This window comes from Sphaerodactylus townsendi, linkage group LG01 (assembly GCF_021028975.2).
Source record: "Sphaerodactylus townsendi isolate TG3544 linkage group LG01, MPM_Stown_v2.3, whole genome shotgun sequence".
Classification (NCBI taxonomy): Eukaryota; Metazoa; Chordata; class Lepidosauria; order Squamata; family Sphaerodactylidae; genus Sphaerodactylus; species Sphaerodactylus townsendi.
In genome coordinates this window covers 94,318,734-94,341,279 of record NC_059425.1, presented here as the reverse complement: position 1 = coordinate 94,341,279, position 22,546 = coordinate 94,318,734, and the positions used below count along the sequence as shown (strand labels likewise).

General features: G+C 43.6%; 1 protein-coding gene across 2 annotated transcripts in view; it reads right to left on the bottom strand.

Moving 5' to 3' along the window:
• PRKN (parkin RBR E3 ubiquitin protein ligase) overlaps positions 1-22,546 on the bottom strand; it is an 896,318-nt gene that overhangs the window by 16,472 nt on the left and 857,300 nt on the right. For both annotated transcript variants that reach the window (XM_048487681.1, XM_048487690.1), the window contains one exon: positions 8,892-8,978. In XM_048487681.1, coding sequence (XP_048343638.1) covers positions 8,892-8,978 — 87 coding nt within the window. The remainder of the gene's footprint in view (positions 1-8,891; positions 8,979-22,546) is intronic.

Here is a 22,546-nt window from a genome sequence, read left to right as displayed (position 1 = left end):
AGGCCGCAGGAGGGCCTGGAGTCTCCCCGCCCCAGCACCTCCATGCCGGGCCCTTGCCTCGCCTCGGGATGGCTTTCCCCGGCCGGATTATGGCGGGTGCAGCAGGTGTGCCAGGCACCCCTGCGCTGGAAGAGAAGGCATCCGCTCCTGTTATGTTAAGAGAAGCAGCCATTTCCCTGTCGGGCGCGCGGCATTTCTGTCCCAGACCTCCTGGAGGGCCCCTGGCGCAGGCCCCTGCCTGCCCCTGTTCCAACACCCCGATGGGTGCTGTTTGGCCCCCTTTCCTTTGCCTTCTTTCTCATGACATTCGGGCTTTGGTGCCATGGCACTAACCAGCTTTAAAAATTAAGGAAGCTTCTATGTTACAGATTACTGGGTCCCGCGACTTTGTTTGAATAGCTGTAATTGTTATACCCTAAAACGGGCTAGCTCCAAAAGTCCCCTTCTTGCCCGTTCACAAAATGGGGTCTACAACAGTTTTAAAGTTAATCTAAAAGTCCGCTAAAATGGCCGCTGCTGTTGAAGGGAGGGGGGAGCCCTCCTCACAAATGGCTGCCAGAGTTCTAGTAACAGCCCGTAAAACGATCGTCGCCAAGATTGGCCCTGAGCAAGTAAAGCTGCCGCCCTTGCTCCCTTTCTTCACCGCCCAACAGCTCTCGTGAAGAAGGCTGTCTAGTTTCCTTTCCTCCTGTTGAATTGGAGGGGGGGGGGGTAAGCGGCAGAACAAGGCCAAAATGGCCGCCGCTCCAACCCGCATCTAAAATCCCCGGTTGGGTCCGCTTCACAGAGGTTGCGTCAACGCGAGGCCGGCCCGCGAGTTTGGCGAAGACGCCGCAGCCTGCCGGTCATTCAAAAACGCCCTCTCCCTGGCAGTTGACCGCCCAAGCTGCTTCAACGTAACAGCTGACACAGCAGCCGGGAGGAAGGAAGGGGGGAGGATAAGCGGCAAACACCTTAACTTAAAATGGCGTCGCCGCCCGCCTCCTACGCTCTCGCCCTGCCGCCGCATGCGGCGAAGCGATCACCTGGATGCCTCTGGAGCCGCTGAAGCTTCAAATCTGAGATCTGGGCGCGAACGCCTACCTAACAGTCGTCGAGGATGGGCGATCGGGCCGAAAGCACGGGCCGAATTTGAACGCCTCAAATTTCCGGGCCTCGCAGACGCCGCTTATGGCCGCCAGCAAGCGCCCGAACCGAAGCGCCCGCACCCCTGCAGCTATAGGCTGAATGGGGAGTGAAAAGATCGTCGCTCGAGGACCTCCGGCAGGGACAATCCTCTCTTTCTAGGCCGCAAAGGAGAGCACCGGTAATACAACCTTCCTTTGAACAAGCCGGCCTTGAAAGAGGCCCGGCCCCCGCCGACGCAGCCTTTTATAGGCTGCCAGAGGCCCATGTCACATGCCGGCACCCGGCCACGTGACCGCCTCATCGGCCGGCGGGAAGGACAGCCTCCAATCGTCCGTCCCCCCACGCAACGGCGCCTCCAGGCTGAAGCCTGGGGCGCGATTTAGCAGACCATTCAGGAAGACTTGGTGGATGAAGGCAAATCACTTCTACTTTTCATTTACTTTGAAAGCCCCTTGCGGGGGATGAGAGGAAACATACTGCCAGCAAACTGAGGTTTATGCCTGTGATCAGTGGTGGGATTTGGCAGATCAGTGGTGGGATTTGGCCACTTCAGCAGAACTGGTTGTTAAAATGGTGCTTGTAAACAACCAATTGTTAAATTATTTGAATCCCACCACTGCCTATGATGCTGGGGGTGCATCAACATCACTTCTGGCCCACACTGGAACTGATGTCATCAGATTGCCGGTGAAGTGGGACATTCTAGTATTTGGGTAAAAACCCTATGGTAGAAGCTGTTTTTACCACAGAGTTTGTACCCAAATACCAGAAAATCCCCATGTCACCTGTGGCATAATTATGTCACTTCCAGTGAGCATTAGTAGTGACATCGATGAGTTGATGGTGACAGAGGCCTCAATTTGCTGGTGGTAAGTTCCCCTGCCAACTGGCTGAATGGTGCCAGAGGGAGGGCTCCCAAAGCAAAGAATCCCCTTCTGGGGGGGTTTGGCAACCCTAGCCTTCTAGGTTGTGGCACCAAAATAACCTCCCCAGAAGATTTATCTGTCATCTCAATCATTGTCTTCTGCCAGCCGATGAAAACTTTTCTGGTTTATCTGACCTCCCTTGTTGTTTGCTTTTAATTGCTGGCTTTGCATACATATACTATTTTAAAAGTTGATTTTTAATGTCTTTTTAATTGTTCACCACATTTTGTGCCCTAATTTGACAGAAATAAATAAGTCTTTGGAGTTCCCTGTTCTCACAGATGAGACCACACATGAACGTTCATCAATGTCGTCATATATGAACATCACAGCGGTGACATGCTGCACCCAACAGCTGATTTAACCCACCCCCTTCGGATGGGGCTCTAACTGTTCTTTTCCAATAGAGCAGAATTGCTCCTTTACTCTATTAACACCTTCCAGTGACACTTTCCTTACACTACATTGTGTCCTTCACAACAAGAATGGAAACCAAACAGCAAACACTTAGTAATTCTCTCTTCATGGCATTTGCTCACTGCTATGGTGATTGTGCAATATGATGTTAGCAAAACCAGTTAAGTCAGCTTTTGTACACACAAAGAAGTAAACATTTCCTCCCCCCCTAAAAAGGCTACTAACATATTTTCTGAAAGATTGTCACAAGATTCCACACTGAAAACAGATTTTGAAATTGTGGCTAACAGCTCTGTATTGCTATATAATTACAGAAAACCACCCCTTATGTAAAAAGATTGGCCTTCACCCCTTGGCACACCTGCAGCAAACACAGATGATTGAGATGACTCAGCGGTTGCTCAGAAAACAGGAAGAACGGCTTAGGAAGCAACAACTATTCATGATCTACTCACCACCTTGTGGTGACAACAACAACTGCAAGCTTAAAAAATGGTAGGGAACTGAGTTTTAGTTTCATCATTAGCATTTTCAGGAAATGATTTGTGATCTGACAGCTCACTGTGTCTTTTCCCAGACAGAATATATGTGATTCATGATACAGTAAAATTAATGTTATGGGATTTGTACAAGCCATGTTTGATGTCTGCGCCAAAAAAAAGTTTATAGAGTAATACTGGCCATTTGGTTTTGCCCTCTAATATTGACATATGAGACTCTTGAGTGTTACCTAATTAGGAACACCTGTTCTTCACTAACTTTTCTGCTATTAAATTACTACACATGCAATGACATAAAACCTAGATAGTCTACTCCAGAGCTCTGTGAAATGTTGGAAGTTTTGGAACGTGGAGTGGGGAGGAGAAATGGCAACATTAAATAACACCTGATCTCTTTACTCAAACACAGTGTTGTTTTCTCCTCTATTTGCACGATGTATTTATTGACTACACAAACACTGCGCCCAGATCAATATGGATGCATGTTCAACCATGTATATCAGAATCCCTTTCTTTCAATGCCAAGTTTAAGTGACTCCTTCCTAACAATCACTTAGCCACTCTGATGCTGGTAGAGTGCATGATTGAAGTACTGGAATTTATACATAAAACTTCGTCCTGAACATGCTAGTGTTCTGCCATTTAGAATTTTAAAGCTTGAAATCAGAAAGTTAAATGGGACCCAACTGGAAGCCAATGACAGCATCAGATTAATGTCATATGCTAATACAAGCAGATCAGCAAACATGGAAAATAAGACAGATATAGTAGGCATTATATACTTCTAACAGCCCATTTTGGAGGGCTGCAGCAGTGGGTGATAGTGGTGCTATGCCACCTCCAGAGCGAATCCAGATGGTACAGGAAGACAGTGAAAATAAGGAAAACCTCAGCAGCCAAAGTATCCCCCATAGCCAAAAGTGGGCTTGTGCCACTCTTTAGGTGGCCTAAGTCAAACTCCTGCACCAAGGAATTCCTGGGCCAAAAGCCTTGTGGAAGCTGACAAGATCAGTTCCTACCCCCCAGGAACGCTCCTAGCTTGCCCCCAGCTGTGCTGGTCTCCACTTCAGGTTGGAATGGCTCTGGGGCAGTGTGGGCCTGTGTGAATATGTTTGTGCACCTTGCCAGTATAAGTGGTACCTATGCTGGAGGGTAGAGCAAACAGGATGGTGGCTGGGCCACAGGTGTTTCATTGAAATCCGCAAGCACATGGACAATTTCAACAGAAAGGAAGAAACCATGAAAATGAACAGAATTTGGCTGCCAGTTTTGAAAAACACTAGAATCAAGACAGTGACTAATCAGCTCCACACAAACACAGGATGACTATAGACAATAAACAATCAAAGGGAACAGACTACTTCTATTCAGATGCCTCACCTATTGGCCTTGCTATCTCCATTATTACTCACATGCTACACTTCATTGTTACTCTCTTGCCAGGCCACTCCTATTCAGATGCCCTCATCTATTGACCTTTACTCACAGGTGTATATACACCACTTGCTTTCCTTTCCTACTATCAGATCCTCTGAAGATGCCAGCCACAGATGCAGGCAAAACGTCAGGAGAGAATGCTGCTAGAACACGGCCAGAGGTGGGATCCAGCAGGTTCTCACAGGTTCCCAAGAGTAGGTTACTAATTATTTGTGTGTGCCGAGAGAGGGTTACTAATTGGTGATTTTGCCACGTGATTTTTGCCTTAGTGACGTCCCTCCTCTCAGCAGTAGCGCACAGAACTTGAAGCAGTCTAGCAGGAGGTGCACTGGCATGCATGGAAGCCTGCGTGCATTCGTTTCCCGCCCAAGGACCGGTGCAGTGGCTGCATCCTTGCCACAGCCCCGCCCAGGAATGCCCCGCCCCTGGAATGCCCTGCCATGCCCCCGTTGTGCCCCGCCCAGCCCCATTGGCGCTACGTCACAGTTTGAATCCCACCACCATGGGAACCTGTGGCTAAATTTTTTGGATCTCACCACTGAACACGGCCATACAGTCCGGAAACCACACAACACCCCCATTTCAACCACAACAACCACTGCTCTAATGCATCAGGCTTATATGTGTTGTGATTTAAGGAAAGGTGAGTGTGCAAATGCTAAAGGGCAGAAATAACAGGGCCAGGTTTATTTTTAAAGAAAATGCTATATTTGGACTTCATATTTCCTTGGCCCCTCTTGAAGCTCAACATATGACTTGACCCATGTAGCTTACCTGTACCACTTGGGTCTTGGTTATGATTGTAAGCATCTATCTTAAGAACATAAGAACATAAGAACTAGCCTGCTGGATCAGACCAGAGTCCATCTAGTCCAGCACTCTGCTACTCGCAGTGGCCCACCAGGTGCCTTTGGGAGCTCACATGCAGGATGTGAAAGCAATGGCTTTCTTCTGCTGCTGCTGCTCCTGAGCACCTGGTCTGCTAAGGCATTTGCAATCTGATCTTGCCTCTTTCTTAGGGTTTATAGCTCTGGGTTGGGAAATAACTGGAGGTTTGGGGGATGGAGTATGAGGAAAGCATGGTTTAGGGTGGAGAGGGACCTCAACAGGTTATAATTCCATAGAGTCCATCTCCCGAAGCAGCCATTTTCTCCAGGGAAACTGATCTTAGTTATATGGAGATCAATTGTAATAGAGCCATGTTTTCCAACCTTTTCGACGTCACAGTACCCTTGACTTCACTCTTCATATCTCACAGTACCCCTGCCATCCTCCCCCCACCTTCCTCTCCCAGTTCCCCTGCTTGCCATCCCTACCTTCACCTCCCAGAATGGAGAGAAGCATGGGGTGGGGTGGGTGGGTGGGGGGAAGTGGCTGCTGACCTTGCAGCAGGTCCTGCCCCCTGGGCCAGCTCCATATCCTTGCTGGTGCTGGCGGGAGACACCACAAAAGTGCGGGGGGTGGTAACATTGCCGAGGTACCCCTGGGGCATGCTCACGGCACCCCAGGGTACCCCTGGTTGGGAATCGCTGCAATAGATGCTGCCTGGAGATGCTGCCTGGAGGTTTTAGGCAATGTACAAGGGAAGAACTCCAATATTTCATATGGCTTTTCAGTTAGATGAGTTGGCAAACTCTGTAAAAAGATGGAGTACTTTAGGTACTTTTCCTGCTCCTGCTACTAGTATTACCATCACTACTACCATTAAACAACAACAACAACAGTGAGCTTAAGGACGCTTAAAATGCTTGAGCAGACAAGCCCTTAGCACTGTTTGGGTAGTGAGCTTCCAAGAGGCACTTTTTATATATAATCTGTAGCAGATCATCTACATCAAAATATTTCCTATCCATACACAGGAAATAAACAATAATAAACATTAGAATGTTGTAGAATTTAAAACATTTAATTAAAATATATAAGATAAATTCAATGATTTCATGAAAAGCCCTTTAAAATTATTGAATTTAATTCCTTGGTTAAAATTGATAATTTCTTCGAGGAGTATGAGAGTGCCTAAATATAATTTCTTTGGTATCACAGTGCCACCATGTGGCAAAAAGTCAGGAATATATACACCAAATGAACAAAGAACAATGAACAATGTCAGGTAATCCAAAACTGAGTACATATACGGCTCTCGTTAATTCTAAGTCACTGAAGACCAACAAATGTGATACTGAAGAAATCTTAGTAGTTTTATTACCATAATCCAGTAGGAGTATCTGGATGTGCAAACAGGTTTCTGCCTGTGAAGCAGATATAGATGTGCATTCACACCTCAAATTACTATGCCCATCAAAATTCTATAGAGCATGTTAAAATATATATTTTGAAAGGGGTGAGGAAGGAAATGCACATCCATATCTGGAGCCACAATGGCTAGTTATACAAAACTAGAACTGGTTCTAAGCCCTTATAATACAACCAGTATTCAATAGTTTATATGTATACTGAATCCAAATTATCACAAATGCCATTTCTCACATTCTCTTAATTCAGGATCAAATTTAAATGAATCAAATGTCACAGAAGTATATCGGTATATTCACGGCAAAATTGTAAGAAATGCCAATATGAATGTCACTGACCATCAGCATCATGTTGGTCAACACCCAAATTAGAAGATGATAGAACAGAGCATCTCTGGTTCCCTTCTAAAATGAGCCTTCCAGGAAAGGAGCCAGTAGTCAGAGAAGCTGTTACATGAGAATTTCCTGTGTTCCATGACTCACTGAGATTTCTGTGGCTGGCATTACCCTAAACCTCTGCTGCTGACTCTGTCTCCTACAGAACCCTTTCCTCGAATTACACAAGTACATCCCTTCTTAGAATCACAGAATCATAGAGTTGGAAGAGAACATAAGGGCCATCAAATTTAGTCCTCTGCCATGCAGGAATACACAATCAAAGCACTCCTGACAGTTGGTCATTTAGCCTCTGTTTAAAAGCCTCCAAAGGAGACTCCACCAACACTGCGACACCACTGTCAAACAGTCTTTACTGTCAGGAAGTTCTTCCTAAAGTTTAGGAGGAATCTCTTTTCCTGCACCTTAAATCCATTATTCCTTGTCCTACTCTCTAGAGCAGCAGAAAACAAGCTTTCTCCCTCTTCAACATGACATCCCTTTAGATATTTAAACATGGCTATCATGTCACCCCGTAACCTTCTCTTCTACAGACTAACCATGCCTAGCTCCCTAAGCTGCTCCTCATAGGGCATGGAATCAACTTTTTACCACTTGGTTGGCCTTCTTTGGATCTGTTACAGCTTGACAATGTCCTTTTTTGAATGAAGGTCCCTAGAACTGGGCACAGTATTCCAGGTGAAGTCTGACCAATGCAGAATAGAGCGTGTCATGATCAGCCCCTGTTTGATCCTGCCTTCTCTCCTGTCTCCTGCCTGGGATGTTGGAACCTTTCTCTTCTCATTCCCCTCCCAATCTGTGCTTATGTTTTTCTGCTTTGTTTCTCAAGCTGCATTGCTGGTTATGCTTAGTTTTGGCACTGGAAGTCTGAATGCTTATTCCTGATGCTGTTTCATAATAAAGAAATCAACTGTACAGAGTCTTGTTATTGAACTGTCCAGGGGCATGACAGTGAGGTACTATATAACATCCCTCGATCTTGACACTATACTTCTATTGATGCATCCCAGAATTGCATTGGCTTTCTTGGCTGCTGCATCACACTGCTGATTCATGTTCAGTTAGTGATCAACTAATAGTCCCAGATCCCTTTCACATGTACTGTCAAGTCAAGTGCTACCAATGCTATATCTGTGCATTTCATTTTTTCTGCCTATGTGTAGTATCTTACATTGTTGAAATTCATTTTATTAGTTTTGGCCCAGCTCTCTAATCTGTTCAGGTCATTTTGAATTCTGACTCTGTCCTCTGGGGTATTAGTTACCCCTCCTATTTTGGTGTCATCTGATTAGCATGCCCTCTATTCCATCATCCAAGTTGCTGATAAAAATATTGAATAGCACTGGGCCCAGGACAGAACCCTGTGGCACCCCACTAGTCACTTCTCTCCAGGATCAAGATGAGCCATTGATGAGCACCCTTTGAGTTCAGTCAGTCAACCAATTACAAATCCATCTAATAGAAGCATTGTCTATACTTTTCACTAGCTTACTTGCGAGAATATTATGGGGCACCTTGTCAAAAGTTTTACTAAAATCAAGATATGCACAGCATGCCCTTCATCTACCAAGCTTGTCACTCTATCAAAAAAAGAGATAAGATTACAGACTGTCTGTTTAATGATCTGCTCTATAATTTTTCCTGGTATTGATGTCAGGCTGACAGTGCAGTAGTTGTTTGGGTCCTCTTCCAAGTGTGTCTCCTTCCAAGGGCACCTGCCACACCATTTGAGAAATGGCTATAGTTTTGGCCTTTGGAATATAATTACATAAATGTAACTATTGCTGGAAGAGACCTCGTTTGGTATGAGTTGCTACAAATGTGAAGTTCTGTACCTTCAGGGCTGTTGCGCTTTGTGTTTCAAGGAAGGTGCTACATTCTCCATTGTGATATTCTTCTTTACATTCACGGCAGAATACAAACTGCAAGAAGAAAGCAACAAGACAAATTACACATCAAGGGTGGAGCTATGATATTACAGTCATATAGGGAATGTACCCCAGATAATCCATTGTCTTCCTCACACCATTACTTCTCCTTAATTGTTCCTATTCATGAATATTATTACTGTGCATTCTCATTAAAACAATCACATCTTTTTTGTACAATTGTCCACTATACAACAACTTCTAGTCTGGTGTTATTTGTGAAATCACAAAGTCCTTTACAAATGACTGCATTGTTCCTGATTAGGATACATCTATGTACACAGCACTCCTGACAAAATGCACAGAATACACTGAGTTTAAATACTTTACAGAAGAATTTTTTGAGAATGTAATAGGTCAGGCCACATTCCCATCACTACAAATGATGTAGTGTAGCGGGAATAAGTAAGTTCCATTTTCAAAGCCATAACACTCTCTAACCTTCAAACTGATAAATGAGGATGGGGATTTGCTCTTGAGGCCTCCAGTTGTTCAACACACGAAGTTGCCTCAGACTCAGTCAGACAATTGGTCTATCTGTATTATAACGAGCACTACTCTCTGTGTTCTTGGGTGGAGGTCTTTCACATTACTTTCTACGTAGCCTTTTAACCAGAGATGCCAGAGATTGAACCAGGACTTTCTGCATGCAGATGAGTGCTCTACCACTGAGACACAGCCCCTCCTTATACTTAATATACTGAACAAGACCATTAGTGGTGATGTTGAGATGAAGGGAAGATACCAATGGAGTGCATACCAACAACTTTCTGGTGCCCACCGAGTATTTTAGGAAAGTAGGTAAAGCCAGGTGGGACTTTTGCCCAGCAGGGCTTCTGATTCGTCACTGCAGATTTCATCAGCTGTGCAGATTTTTTAAAAAAACTTGGCAGCAGCTGCTGCTGCACCATAGATCTTCACTGCTTGACAGAATTATATGTTCAACAAATATGTGCATTTCAAAAGGCATCCTATTCAGCAGAACCTCCACCTGAAATGTTGAAGAATCACTTTTAGTTATGCATAACCCCCTTGATATTTGTTGCTGGCTCTGCTTCTCAAGATAGCCAATTGGAGTTGGCTGTACTTCCCAAGCCTTGGTTATTGTGTCAGAATTTCAACATGCTAATAGGCTGGAACAGGTTCGGGATCTCTGCTGCTCAATCCAGAGAATAGGGAAGTTTCCAAGTGATTTTCAAAAGTGTTACTCGTGGGAAGAAGGTACAGATCGGGAGGAGGGTTTATGACAACAACAAGCATGTTCCCTCACTAATCTGAGAGATAACGTTAGGGTTCCCAACAATGTTCCCTGTAAGCTACATGGGGGTGCTGCTGCCCAGCCATCGTATTGGTGCCTTGTAGATAAGGGGTCACCTAGTGGGGGAACTCTCTCAGGCAGCTCTGTTCCACACAGCATCTGGAAAGTTCTGTGCAGCACTGGGGAATGATTTGAGGGACTACTGGTCCCCAAACTTTGTGGGTGTCAGTGGCAGCAAGGAAGGGTAAGGCAAAAAGTGTAAAAAGGATTCTTCTCTCTACTGTACTTATATATAAAAAAAGCTGGCCATGATCTCTTGATTTCCTCAACCAATTAGTGGACAGTATCCATGGAACTTTCCAGGGTGGAAGTGAATTCCCCCTCCCATACCAAATTCATAGCAGAACTGTGAGAGATAATTAACAGGACTAGATAGACGGCCTTGATGAAAACTGTCAGGTTGGGTGGGGGGGGGGAGGCAGAGAATCAGAGAACAGTGAGCTCAGATAGAACTAATTGGAAAATTCATCTAAGTTGGCTTCTCTCTCAGTATCTAATACAATCAGGGTTCTAACATAAAGAGCACTATCTAAAATACTGAAAGGGTTTCCAACTGCTAAATAGGCTTTGTTGCCTTTAACAATATTATTTGCAATAATTATCAAGTGATAATAGTTATTTGTGAGTTGAATAGTTTCCCCTGTTAATAGAAGTATACCAAACCGCTTTTAAAGGATCAAATTCAGGCCAAGTCAGTTTTTCAGTTAAATAGAAAAAAAAATAAATTATTTAGCAAATTTTATATGCTGCCTCTCCAGAGACCTGGCTGATGTGGCTAAATTCAATCCATTAAGTAAAACACTGTTCTACAGAATTTTTTTCAGCATAATCGTTATCACTATTCAAAAGTGATACCTCAGTATTATGTTTATTCCATCTATTTACTTTATGATGAAAGAATCTATCTTGACATGTCAATGATCAATGAATGATCATTTCACTATCAGTGTTAATGTCTGTGGAAAAGAAAAACATGTTTCTAGACGTAAAATGGTCTTTTAAATAATATTATGGAGCCAAGTGATCCTGACATACCTTCAGAGCACTGAAGGATTTCTCAGCTGTTAGCTATACTGACAAGCCAAGCTGATATACCACTAATACAGAGCTGGCTTTCAGATATAATGAACAGACATATTGGCCATACTTGACACTAAAATGTTTATCTACCACACGTCTCATCTTTGCATTTCCACTTTGCACTCTGTCACGCTTGTGTTGTCATTTTAAGTACCATAGGAAATCACAATTCATTGCAGCCCAGCAGAATTGATGCTTATGCAAAATGAAACAGGACAAGAAGCTGACACTGCTCTAAAGCACTCTTTCAATGGGAGGACTGAAGTATCAAACTAATGCCTTCTGCTATACCAATTTTCACTCCCTCTTTAGAATTCAGATTTTGGCTGTGAATTATTTGGTAGATCTAAAAGCTCCTCAGCATAGAAGAATAGGGAGAAGAGCAGGATGTAAACATTTCTGTCCAGCTAGCAGCTGCCTGCTAATGAGACATGCCAAGTCCTGTGGGTTTTGTTGCCCTGGTTAAAATGCCAGAAAGATATGTTCAAGTCAATAAGGAGTGAGATCTGAGAAACTGTAAAGAAAGGACTAGATGTTTGAGGCATACTTTTGCCCGTGGAGTAAATGAAAGCTAAGGTTGCTTGGCAATCTGAGGCATTTCCTTCAACTGACCTGTCATGTGATTTCAAGAGAAAAAATGATGAACATAGTTTATCTCTAGTTGTCCCCTTGAGTCTGTTGGGTGCTCCTTCACTTCCTACTCCCTGCCATTTTGCTTGTGCTTAGGTTGCCTTCATCATCTTTGGGTTTTTACCTCCTGAAGCATTCCCCTAAGTCTGCCCATGTGCCTCTTTTAGGCTCTTCTCAGTAGTCAACCTTCTAGACTGAGGGTGAAAGGAGAAATGAATGGACCACTGCTCAAAGGCCAAGTCAATTTCTCCACCAAAAACCCATTCTTTGGATCTTTTCACAGGGTATTTGTGCCCATGACCAGACACTGGTCAGATCCATACCACAATGAGTTTGAGGTGGTGGCAGCAATTACTATGCAATTGCCTGTTTATTATATGCTGGTTTGTGCCCATATGTGCAGAGGTTTCATCTGGTGAATAACCACAGGACACATCTTGGAGCAGCAGAAAACAAACCTGCTCTATTTTCAACATGACATCCCTTCAAATATTTAAACATGGCTATCATGCTACCCCTTAACCTTCTCTTCTCCAGACTAAAAATACCAAACTCCCTAAGCTGCTCCTCATAGGGCATGGAATCTAGACCTTTTACTATTTTGGTTACCCTTCTCTGGACCTGTTCCAGCTTATGAAGTCTGACCAATGCAGAATAGAATGGTACTATTACATCCCTCGATGTAGACACTGCATTCCTATTGATGCAGCCCAGAATTGCATTGGCTTTCTTGGCTGTTACATCACACTGCTGACTCATGTTCAGCTTGTGATCTACTAAGACTCCCAGATCCCTTTTCCATGTACTGTTGTCAAGCCAGGTGTCACTTATCTTATATCTGTGCATTTCATTTTTTTTCTGCCTATGTATAATATCTTACATTTATCTCTGTTAAAATTAATTTGGTTAGTTTTGGCCCAGCTCTCGAATCTGTCCAGGTCATTCTGAATTCTGATCCTGTCCTATGGAATATTAGCTACCCATCCTAATTTGGTGTCATCTGCAAATTTAATCAGCATGCCCCCTATTCTATTACAAATAGTGTAAATGCTTATTTCACTTTCCTAGGACTGGAGGAGTTCCTTAATACTGTGACTTAAAACAACTGAAATAGTTCTGATAGCCAGCCTATATTTCCATAAACCGAAGCCGGTTTTCTTTATAATCCATGCTATGCTGTAACTGAGGAACGCTTAATGCATTTGTGTCAGGGAAGGCCTATTTATTCTGACAAACCTATCAACCTCCAGGGCGTTCTTCCACCATGGAACTGATTTTACATCTCATCCATTATCTAATAAGATGTGAAAACAGTTCCCCCATCTCACCCAGAGATCAGGCTTATTTCCATTGAAAACAGCAGGATGAGATCATCAGCCACAGAATTTCTTGTAGCCTAGTTAAAGTACTGTGGAAGGACATATAAACAGAACAAGCATTCATACAAATACAATTGTAACCCATTGAGATTGCAGGGAAGATGAAAGTGAATATTACTGCAACTCTTCATGAATATGGATGTATAATTTGAAAGTAGGCTTTATAACCAACAATCCAACAGAAGCTCTGGACACATTCAGCAGCCATGATAGGAACTCAGTAAACCTTCTGTTATGTTCTGTCTCTGGGCTGGTAAAACTGGACGTTGTCAATTATAGTTCTTGGCTAATGGACTACAGTTTGGTTGGTGATGGAGACCTGCTTTAAATTTAGGATGATGATGACCTCAAAACTTTGTTCGCTAGTGGGAAAATGCAACTATACCCTGAAGATTATTGCAACTCGCTCTACGCAGGCCTTCCCTTGCGTCTGATTCGGAAACTAAAACTGGTCCAGAATGCGGCGGCCCGTCTGCTCACAGGGGGTGCCGCCAGAGACCATATTTCACCTGTGTTGCGCCGCCTGCACTGGTTACCGGTTGAATTTCGAATCATTTTCAAGGTGCTGGTATTGACCTTTAAGGCCTTGCGCTGCCTGGGACTCCTCCTCGTGTAGGCCTCACGTGGACCGCCTCTTGCCCCATATGTCCCAAATCGGCTCTCTCTGCTCGCATGAGGCTGCAACTTTACTGGTGATCCCTGGCTCCTTCAATGATGCGATCGGGTTTTCCACCCTGGCCAGAGCCTTTTACAGCTCTGGGCCCCCTGCTCTGGTGGAACAACGCCTATCTCCAGCTACGCGGGCCCTGCGGGATCTCAACGATTTCCGCAGGGCCTGCAAGATGGAGCTGTTCCGCCGGGCTTTTGGGGAGCCCAGTCACTGATGGCTCCCCCCCTCCTCTTATGTCATCTGTGGACCCTGCCGCCCTTTCCCCTCCTCCTTCCTCTAAGGGGATTAGTGATTGGACGCCATCGATTTATTTGATGTTGGAAGGCTGCATTTAATTTTAATGGGGTTGGTTTTAACAATATAGAGCCATTATTTAATGTTTATTTATATTTGATACTGTGGATTTTACTGTGCTCTATTTATTGTTTGTTCACCGCCCTGAGCCCCTTGGGGGAGGGCGGTTTATAAATACAATAATAAATAAATAAATAAATAATAAAAGTCAGGCACAATTACAACTTTTGATTTATGGAATATGTATAAATTAAATATTACAGGTGCATCATTCCAATCTTTGCAAATAGTTTACTGGACTCCAAGCATAGGACACTCAAAACATTTATGATGTTATAGAAAGCAAGTGGCTAGGAGCCACTTCATAGACAGAGCAAAGAAAATAGTAAAATTTGAAGCACAGCCAATGCATCTCTCATATCCTTAAAGTATACCAGTTCAGGAACAAAGAAGACTTCAGTGAGAATAAGCAGTGGAGAAACAGGAAAATGACCCTGTTTTCTATAGTATTAACTAAGGTTCTGCAAAAAATAGACATGAGTTTGTGGCCCTTAAAGATTAACCCATTATTATCTTACCTTATATAAAAATTTGAGCCCTTCAGGGGTAGGGCGGTCTACCAAATCGAATAAATAATAATAATAATCTAAGCCACAATGAATTGCCACCATCTAATGACAAACTCACCACCAACCAGTGTGCAGAACTCAGTTCTATGCGCCCATTGGTGGGTGTCCCTTGTGTTCTGCTTACTTCCCTGCCTGCCTTCCCCTGACCCAGCAGCAGGCCTGCTTGGGATGCCAGAATACTGCCCTTCCCACCAGCCCCACTGCAACTCTGTCTACCCATAACCATGTCCACCCTCCCCCTCCCCCCTGCAAGCCAACTCCAGCTCAGCCAGCTGCCCCCACCCCAAAACCCACCCCAGGCCCACCAAATAACCAGTGCCAGCCCACCAGGACTGCCACATGCCTTCCCATGCCCCCTGTCCCACCAACCCAGGCTCAGCCAAGATGCCCTCCCACCAGGCCTCCCATCCACCTCCTCATTCCCACAGCAATCCTTCCCTGCCCTCCGGACTTCCACCCAGATCCAGCAACCCACCTGTGATTCCCACAGCAACCCACCTGTGATGCCACACCTCAAGAAGTGTGGAGCAGTGGCAGAGTGCTGCCAGACCTGCCAACTACCTGTACACCACGTGACTGCTGGGTGAGTTTGGCCAGTGGCAGTGAATGGCGAGGGAGAGGGTTGCTGCATGAGCAAGCAGGCCACCAGGGGGCATGAAGGAAGAGCCCATGGTGGGGGAAAAGGTCAGCAGCAGAGTAAGTGTGTGGTCAGCTGTGGGGAGGTCATAGGAAAAGCTTGTTGCACAGAAAAAGGCTTCTTCCCTCCTTTCCTAGAGCCTATTTTGTTTCAACATGGAATGAGCTCTGCCACTAGTGACATCATAAACTTTCATGAACTATATGGCCCATTTTGCAAGCATGTTTGAAAAAGAAAGAAAGAATAGAAATAAGAACAGAAATATATGCAATTAAATTCAGTCATATTGATCTTAACAGTGATTACTAGTTTTGGAACTATACTTTATGGGATGGGGAATGCAGACAGTGGAGAAAAAAGATATAACTCTTGTAAAATACATAAAACACTTCAAAGTCAAGCTGTAACAAAGATTTTACAGATGGACAATGATTTGCCAAAGACCATTCACTAAGTCCTCTTGTTATTTGCTGTTGTTGAGATGAGAGTTCCCAACCTCAAGGTGGACGTGAAGTTCTCCCAGAATTAAAACTGTTCTTCAAAGATTACAAAGATCAATTCTTCTGGAGTTCACAGCTGCTTCAGAGGGCATTACTTCCCTGCTAAACTCCCTCACATTATTATCCATATTGTAATAATATTTAAATATTGCCTTCTGACTGCTTTTCACTTAGAACTGAACTATTATACTTGCAACATTTCCAGAGGACAGGACATGCCACTGAGCATATTAAGAAATTCAAGATAAATAATAAAAAGTGTTTTTAAGTGCTTTTTCCATAAGATGGCAGCAGTGGTACATGAATCAGCTACGGGGAAAGCTTGGCAAAAATGAATGAATGTCATGCTGAATAGCCAGGACTCAGTCCAGAGTTACTAAAAGCTGATACACAAAAAACTGGTTCTGACAAGCCTGTCTCATAAAGAGAAATAGTATTCAGATACACTGGAACATATGAAAAGGATGAGAGGCTGCCTGCTATTTCAAGGACACCACTTTTTTTTAAGCAGGCTCAGTGTGGCGACAACTTTCTTAAGATGGGTATCCAGAGAATAACATTTTAATAATTAATTGTGGTAAATTTAGATGCAATGGAATTTCTCTCTCTCATCCCACTCCTTTATTCAGCAAGGGGGGAGAGAGAGAGAGAGAGAGAGAGAGAGAGAGAGAGAGACAGAGAGAGAGAGAATGCTCTCTGGGTAGAGAATACAGACTTCACTTTTGTAGTCGTGCCTCAGGCAAACCCACTCCTATGGATAAATTTAACCTACCATAGGCCACGTGGTGAAGAATTGTACCAGTGTCACAGAAGCATAATCTCTCTTTACTAATAGGGGAGAAGCAGCTTCGAAGGAAGGCAATTTTCAGAGAACCTCAGAGGAGAAAGAGAGAAGCACTGCCTTGTTAAGCTGGGATAGTCCCTGACAATAATGATTCAGGGCAGTGGAGAAGTGACGTTAAAGGGAGACACTATGCCAACCCATGTGGGGGGTGGGAAGAAAGCTGCAGAATTCTGTTCCTCAAGAAATGTATTAGGTCCTCTCTTTGCTTACTGCCAAATTACAGGGTACCTATTGTTTCTTAATTGGTTTGGCATGGATGGTATCTACCTTTTTCCTTACCTGCAGAATTTGCTTTTTGAATACTTGGTTTTTTTAAAATGATATTGCTGTTTTATGGTCTTGTTAAAAAAATGTACATTAAATTAGTTGATAGTATTATTATTATGACTGTTATCCACTTTTGAGGGTCAGGGCATAGCTGCTTAAAATGGTCCCTAGGGCAAGCACAATGACTTGCCCAGTCCCTGGGCACCACTTGAATAGGTCATGTGGGGGGTACATTAGGTGAGCTGCCCTCCTCCCTTGCAACTGCACTGGGGAAGGCACGCAGTTGAATGCGTAACTGGTCAGCGTATAACTTTGCTGCCCCAACCTGAACTCCACATGGCTTCAAGCCTGCAGTTTAAAGCCACACTGAGCCCAGCATCGAACTTAGCAGTCAGTCTGACTGGCTCAAGCTTTATACTGCATGCCAAGCTCCATGGTGGGGGTCAGAGCCAGTATGGAGCTGGTGAGACCAATTGCTCAGTTCGATGCTGGACTCAACATGGCTGAGCCAAGCCGAATCCAGTACTGAACAGGCCCACTCTGCTCCAGAGTGTGCCCAGTTCAATCCAGCCAGTGTTCAATTGCACACCTGCCTCTGAGGAGTTCAGAGTTGAGGAGCAGTTGTGAGGGAGAGGGTGGCCTGCCAATGCACTCCATGTGACCCACTCAAGTGGCATCTAGGGCACCAGCCTCCTTGAGCTCCTGCCAGTGTTTTAGGTTCTTCTTGATGGAAAAGTGGACTAAATATTTTAATTATTAAATAAAGGGGCACAATGCTGGGGCACATGCTGGGACCATGACATTTGTAATGGCTCTATTTAGAATTGCCAACTTCTAGATGGGGCCTAGAGATCTCCTGGTGTACAGACTATGGAGATCATTTTCCTTAGAAAAAATGGCAGCTTCAGAGGGTAGATACTATGGCAGTATACTCTGCCCTCCCAGCCCCAGGCTCCACCCCCCCTCTCCAGAAATTCCCCAACTTGGAGTGGCAACCTAAGAACATAAGAACTAGCTTGCTGGATCAGACCAGAGTCCATCTAGTCCAGCACTCTGCTACTCGCAGTGACCCACCAGGTGCCTTTGGGAGCTCACATGCAGGATGTGAAAGCAATGGCCTTCTGCTGCTGCTGCTGCTGCTCCTGAGCACCTGGTCTGCTAAGGCATTTGCAATCTGAGATCAAGGAGGATCAAGATTGGTAGCCATAGATCAATTTCATAAATATGTCAAAGCTATCCAGGTTAATGCTTTTTAAAGCTATCCAGGTTAATGGCCATCACCACCTCCTGTGGCAGCATATTCCAAACACCAAATCATAGCTACGTTGGCGTGTAAGTAAAGTGTTTCCTTTATTAGTCCTAATTCTTCCCCCCAGCATTTTCTAGCAGTGAATGCCCCCCCTGGTTCTAGTAGATTGTGGAGAAAGAGAGGAAAAAATTTCTCTCTGTCAACATTTTCTACCTCCCATGCATAATTTTATAGACTTCTAACTCATATCCCCCCTCAGCTGCCTCCCTCTTCCAAACTAAAGAGTCTCTAAACGCTGCAGCCTCTCCTCATAAGGAAGTTGGTGCTCCAATCCTTCTAATCATCCTCATGGGTTGCCCCTTCTCTCGCCCTTTTTCTATCTCTTCGATATCCTTTTTGAGATGTGGCGACCAGAACTGAACACAGTACTCCAAGTGCGGTCGCACCACGGCTTTATATAAGGGCATGACAATCTTTGCAGTTTTATTATCAATTCCTTTCCTAATTATCGCCAGCAAAGAGTGTGCCTTTTTCACAGCTGCCATGCATTGAGTTGACATTCCCATGGAACTATCAACTAAGATGCCCAAATCCCTTTCCTGGTCTGTGACTGATAGCACTGACCTTTGTAGCGTGTATGTGAAGTTTGGATTTTTTGCCCCTATGTGCATCACTTTGCATTTTGCTACATTGAACTGCATACTTGCCATTTCTGTAGCTTCCACTCCACCTTAATTTATCAAGGTCCGCTTTTGGAGGCTTCCTTTCTTGCAATCCCTTTGTGGTTCCTCACCCACCCTACATAATTTGGTATCAGTCCACAAACTTTGGCCACCACGCTGCAATGCCCACCCCCCTAAGTACCTTGGCACAGGTCATTTTTGAAGTTTGATACAGCTTTCTGAGGGACCTTTAGGTCTGATTCAGGAGGAGATCTCTAGGCCCTATCTCTAGGCCCCTTGCACAGGATTGCAAGACTTCAGAATAGGAGCCAGGCAAGACTTTTGCTACACCTCAGTGAGCTCTTACAAGCATTTCCTGATGTTTTCTACTTCTAATAGAATTTTTCTATTGCAAGTGTTGCATCTAAAGAAATACTTTTTGTCATGTCATTTTTCCTAAGAAAAACACAGTCAAGTATATTCATGGCGCATATGTTTATGAACTCCCTTTGTGAATTATGATTTTGAAGATTTACAGCCAAGAGAACTTGGTTGCAGTTAAGTAGAATAGAAGGGTTCACAGGACAAATTCCAGCAACCTGTTGTTTCTTTTTTCAGATTATCTCCACGTGAATCATTAAAATGATCATTCAGCAAATGTTTAGTTCAATCCTACTGTATCTTGTTGTTGTGAAATGTGGGTTCTTCGTTAGCTGATTTATACAGAAGCGACAATTTTGCAATTTCCTCAGTTTCCGACTTCCCTGCACAGCAAAATGGCCCAGTGAGCTGAAAGACACCCTGATTACATTTCTGCAGTAAAATAATTATTTTCAGAACTCAAATGATTCTGGCTGTAATAAATCAAAATATATTGACTACAGAAACTGCTTCCCAGCAATAAGCAAAACCCTAAAAATCTATCGAATCTGATTTGACAATCTGCTGTTTTTCTGGCTTTACTCTGGATTTTTAAATATGCATAACAGCCACCCAACTCTTACCATAGCTATATGGCCATTAATATATAGCAACATAATATGTCAATTCTAAATTCAACACACTGCAGCTTCTAGGGGTCACAGTTACAGTCCATAAAAATGCCAATGGCCTACCAGGGGTCTGCAACCTGCGGCTCTCCAGATGTTCATGGATTACAATTCCCATCAGCACCAACCCCTGGCCTAGACAAAGAAGCCCAAATCCCTCATTTCTATTTAGTATAATTCTCCAATTTTAATCTTATTTTAGCAGAATCACCCTCTCTGTAGCTGTCATCTGACTCTAGGACTACCAACAGTGGGTTTGGAGAGTTGGGGGTGGAGCCTGGGGAGGGTGGGGCTTGAGAAGCGGATAGATCTCAGTAGGGAATAATGCTATAGAATCCACCCACCAACACAGCCATTTTCTCCAAGGGAACTGATCTCTATAGTCAGGAATTTTGTTGCAATTGTGGGAGACCCCCAGGCCCCATCTGGAGGCTGGCAATCCTTCCTGACATCCATGTCCTCCATGTCACTGGAGATTGGGATACATTTCAGGCAACAGTGAAAACAAATAGAGAAGCAAATAGGTAGTTCTTAATTTGCTAACAGGTAGCAATGCAGAATATCAATTTCTAAAACCATATATCACAAACTTTCTATTTTTTTTCATTTGATTTTAACTTTAGGAGAGCTGATAATATCCAAACACCATGATATATGGGTAGAGTTTTCTGTGCATAGGGTTTTTTTAATTAAAGAAATCTATTACAAACTTTTATTAATACAAGCATAAACACAAATTTAAATGTTAATTTAAATGGGAATATTGAATACTTGTTAATCTGATATTGGAATACTGTCAAGGTTTTGATAGACTGTTTATTGTTGATGTTATGATGTTATGATCAGCTTTATTGCATTGCTATGTTTTATTGTTTTAACTCAGACCTGGGCATTATACAGCCAGCGTGAAGCGAAAGCCACATCCAAGTGCTCCTCACCGAGATGACCCTGACTTCTGGCTCCTGATATGACAGACTCCTGGCCCTAAATTGGCCTGGAAGAGGGACCTGTTTAGGAACCCAGCATGTCTCATTCTTCCGCTAAACCCTCCCCCCTCTTCCCTCACCTCACCTTGCCACTCGCGCCTAGAAAGGGCTCCTCCTGATAAAGTGCTTTCACCTCCCCCTCACTGCAGTGGCTTCTGGGGCTTTCTCCTTGAAAGCCCCAATAGGAAGCCGGTTGTCCTTTGGCTGCCAGCTTCTGTAAATTTCTAAAAGTTTTAGTTGATGAAAAAAAAAGTAGGCTCAAAGGACTTTAAGTCTCACCACTTAAGCTTGATTGGGTTTCACAGTGGACAAACTCCATGCAAGTGTAGGTTGCTTCTGTGATTCTTGTGCCAACTTAGTATGCAGAACTGAGTTGCCACTTGATTCCAAGTTGATCTGTGCAACCTGGTCTGTCACTTATCAGTCCCCTATTAGTGCAGTAGAATTGAGTTCAGCCTTTTGGCCAGGCCCTCCACAATATTTTCTGTTTCTTATGCGGACCCATGGAAAAAATAATTGCCCACCCCTGTCTCTAACTCTAGTGATGTTGTTGATGACTGCCCTGATTCCTCTCTGGGAGGCAGTATGCCAAGTGATTTTTTTTAAAAAAATTCACAGTAAAAATAACACAAACCTTACAATATCAAACAACCAAGCTATCAAATGTCAGGGTTAAGGACCTCAAGTTCCCAAATGCACCCAACAGAAAACAGTGTTAAAATTTCCAGTACAGAACAAATTGCAGTTATTTGTCAACACAACTAAACTTAACCATTGACCTGCTTCTCTAAACTGGAATGTGTACGTCTAAACATGGTATGTTTCCTCACTATCCATTTTAACTATCAAATTACCCAAATTAAATCATAGACATATAACCATTAAATTATTCCTCGAATCCTGACCTGGAAGTCCCCTTCTGTACATAGGTTTTGGGGACTCAGGAATACAGCTCAATTTAAGGTAGCAATGCAGCAAACTATGAAATGGCCATGGTGGATTAATTTTCCGTGGCAACTACAATGCTGATTAAAATGCTGTTCAAAAGTGCTCTGTTTTTTTATGAAGCTAAGTGAAACTGTGTCTCTTCATTTATTTTATAAGATGGGGTTGTAAAAAGCCAAGCTTGATAATTAGATCTTGTTCTGATGATCTCACTATATTTTTGATGTATACTATTATGGCCAGAACCGTAATGTAATGAATGTTATCAGAACATATATCAGGGTTACCAACAGTGGGTTACCAACAGTTACCAATATTTGGTATTATTACCAAATATTACCAAATATACCAATAAATATTAATGTTAATTTAATACCCAGACTTGTACTTGTTACCAAAGTTACAGTATCACTATTTTTTTGG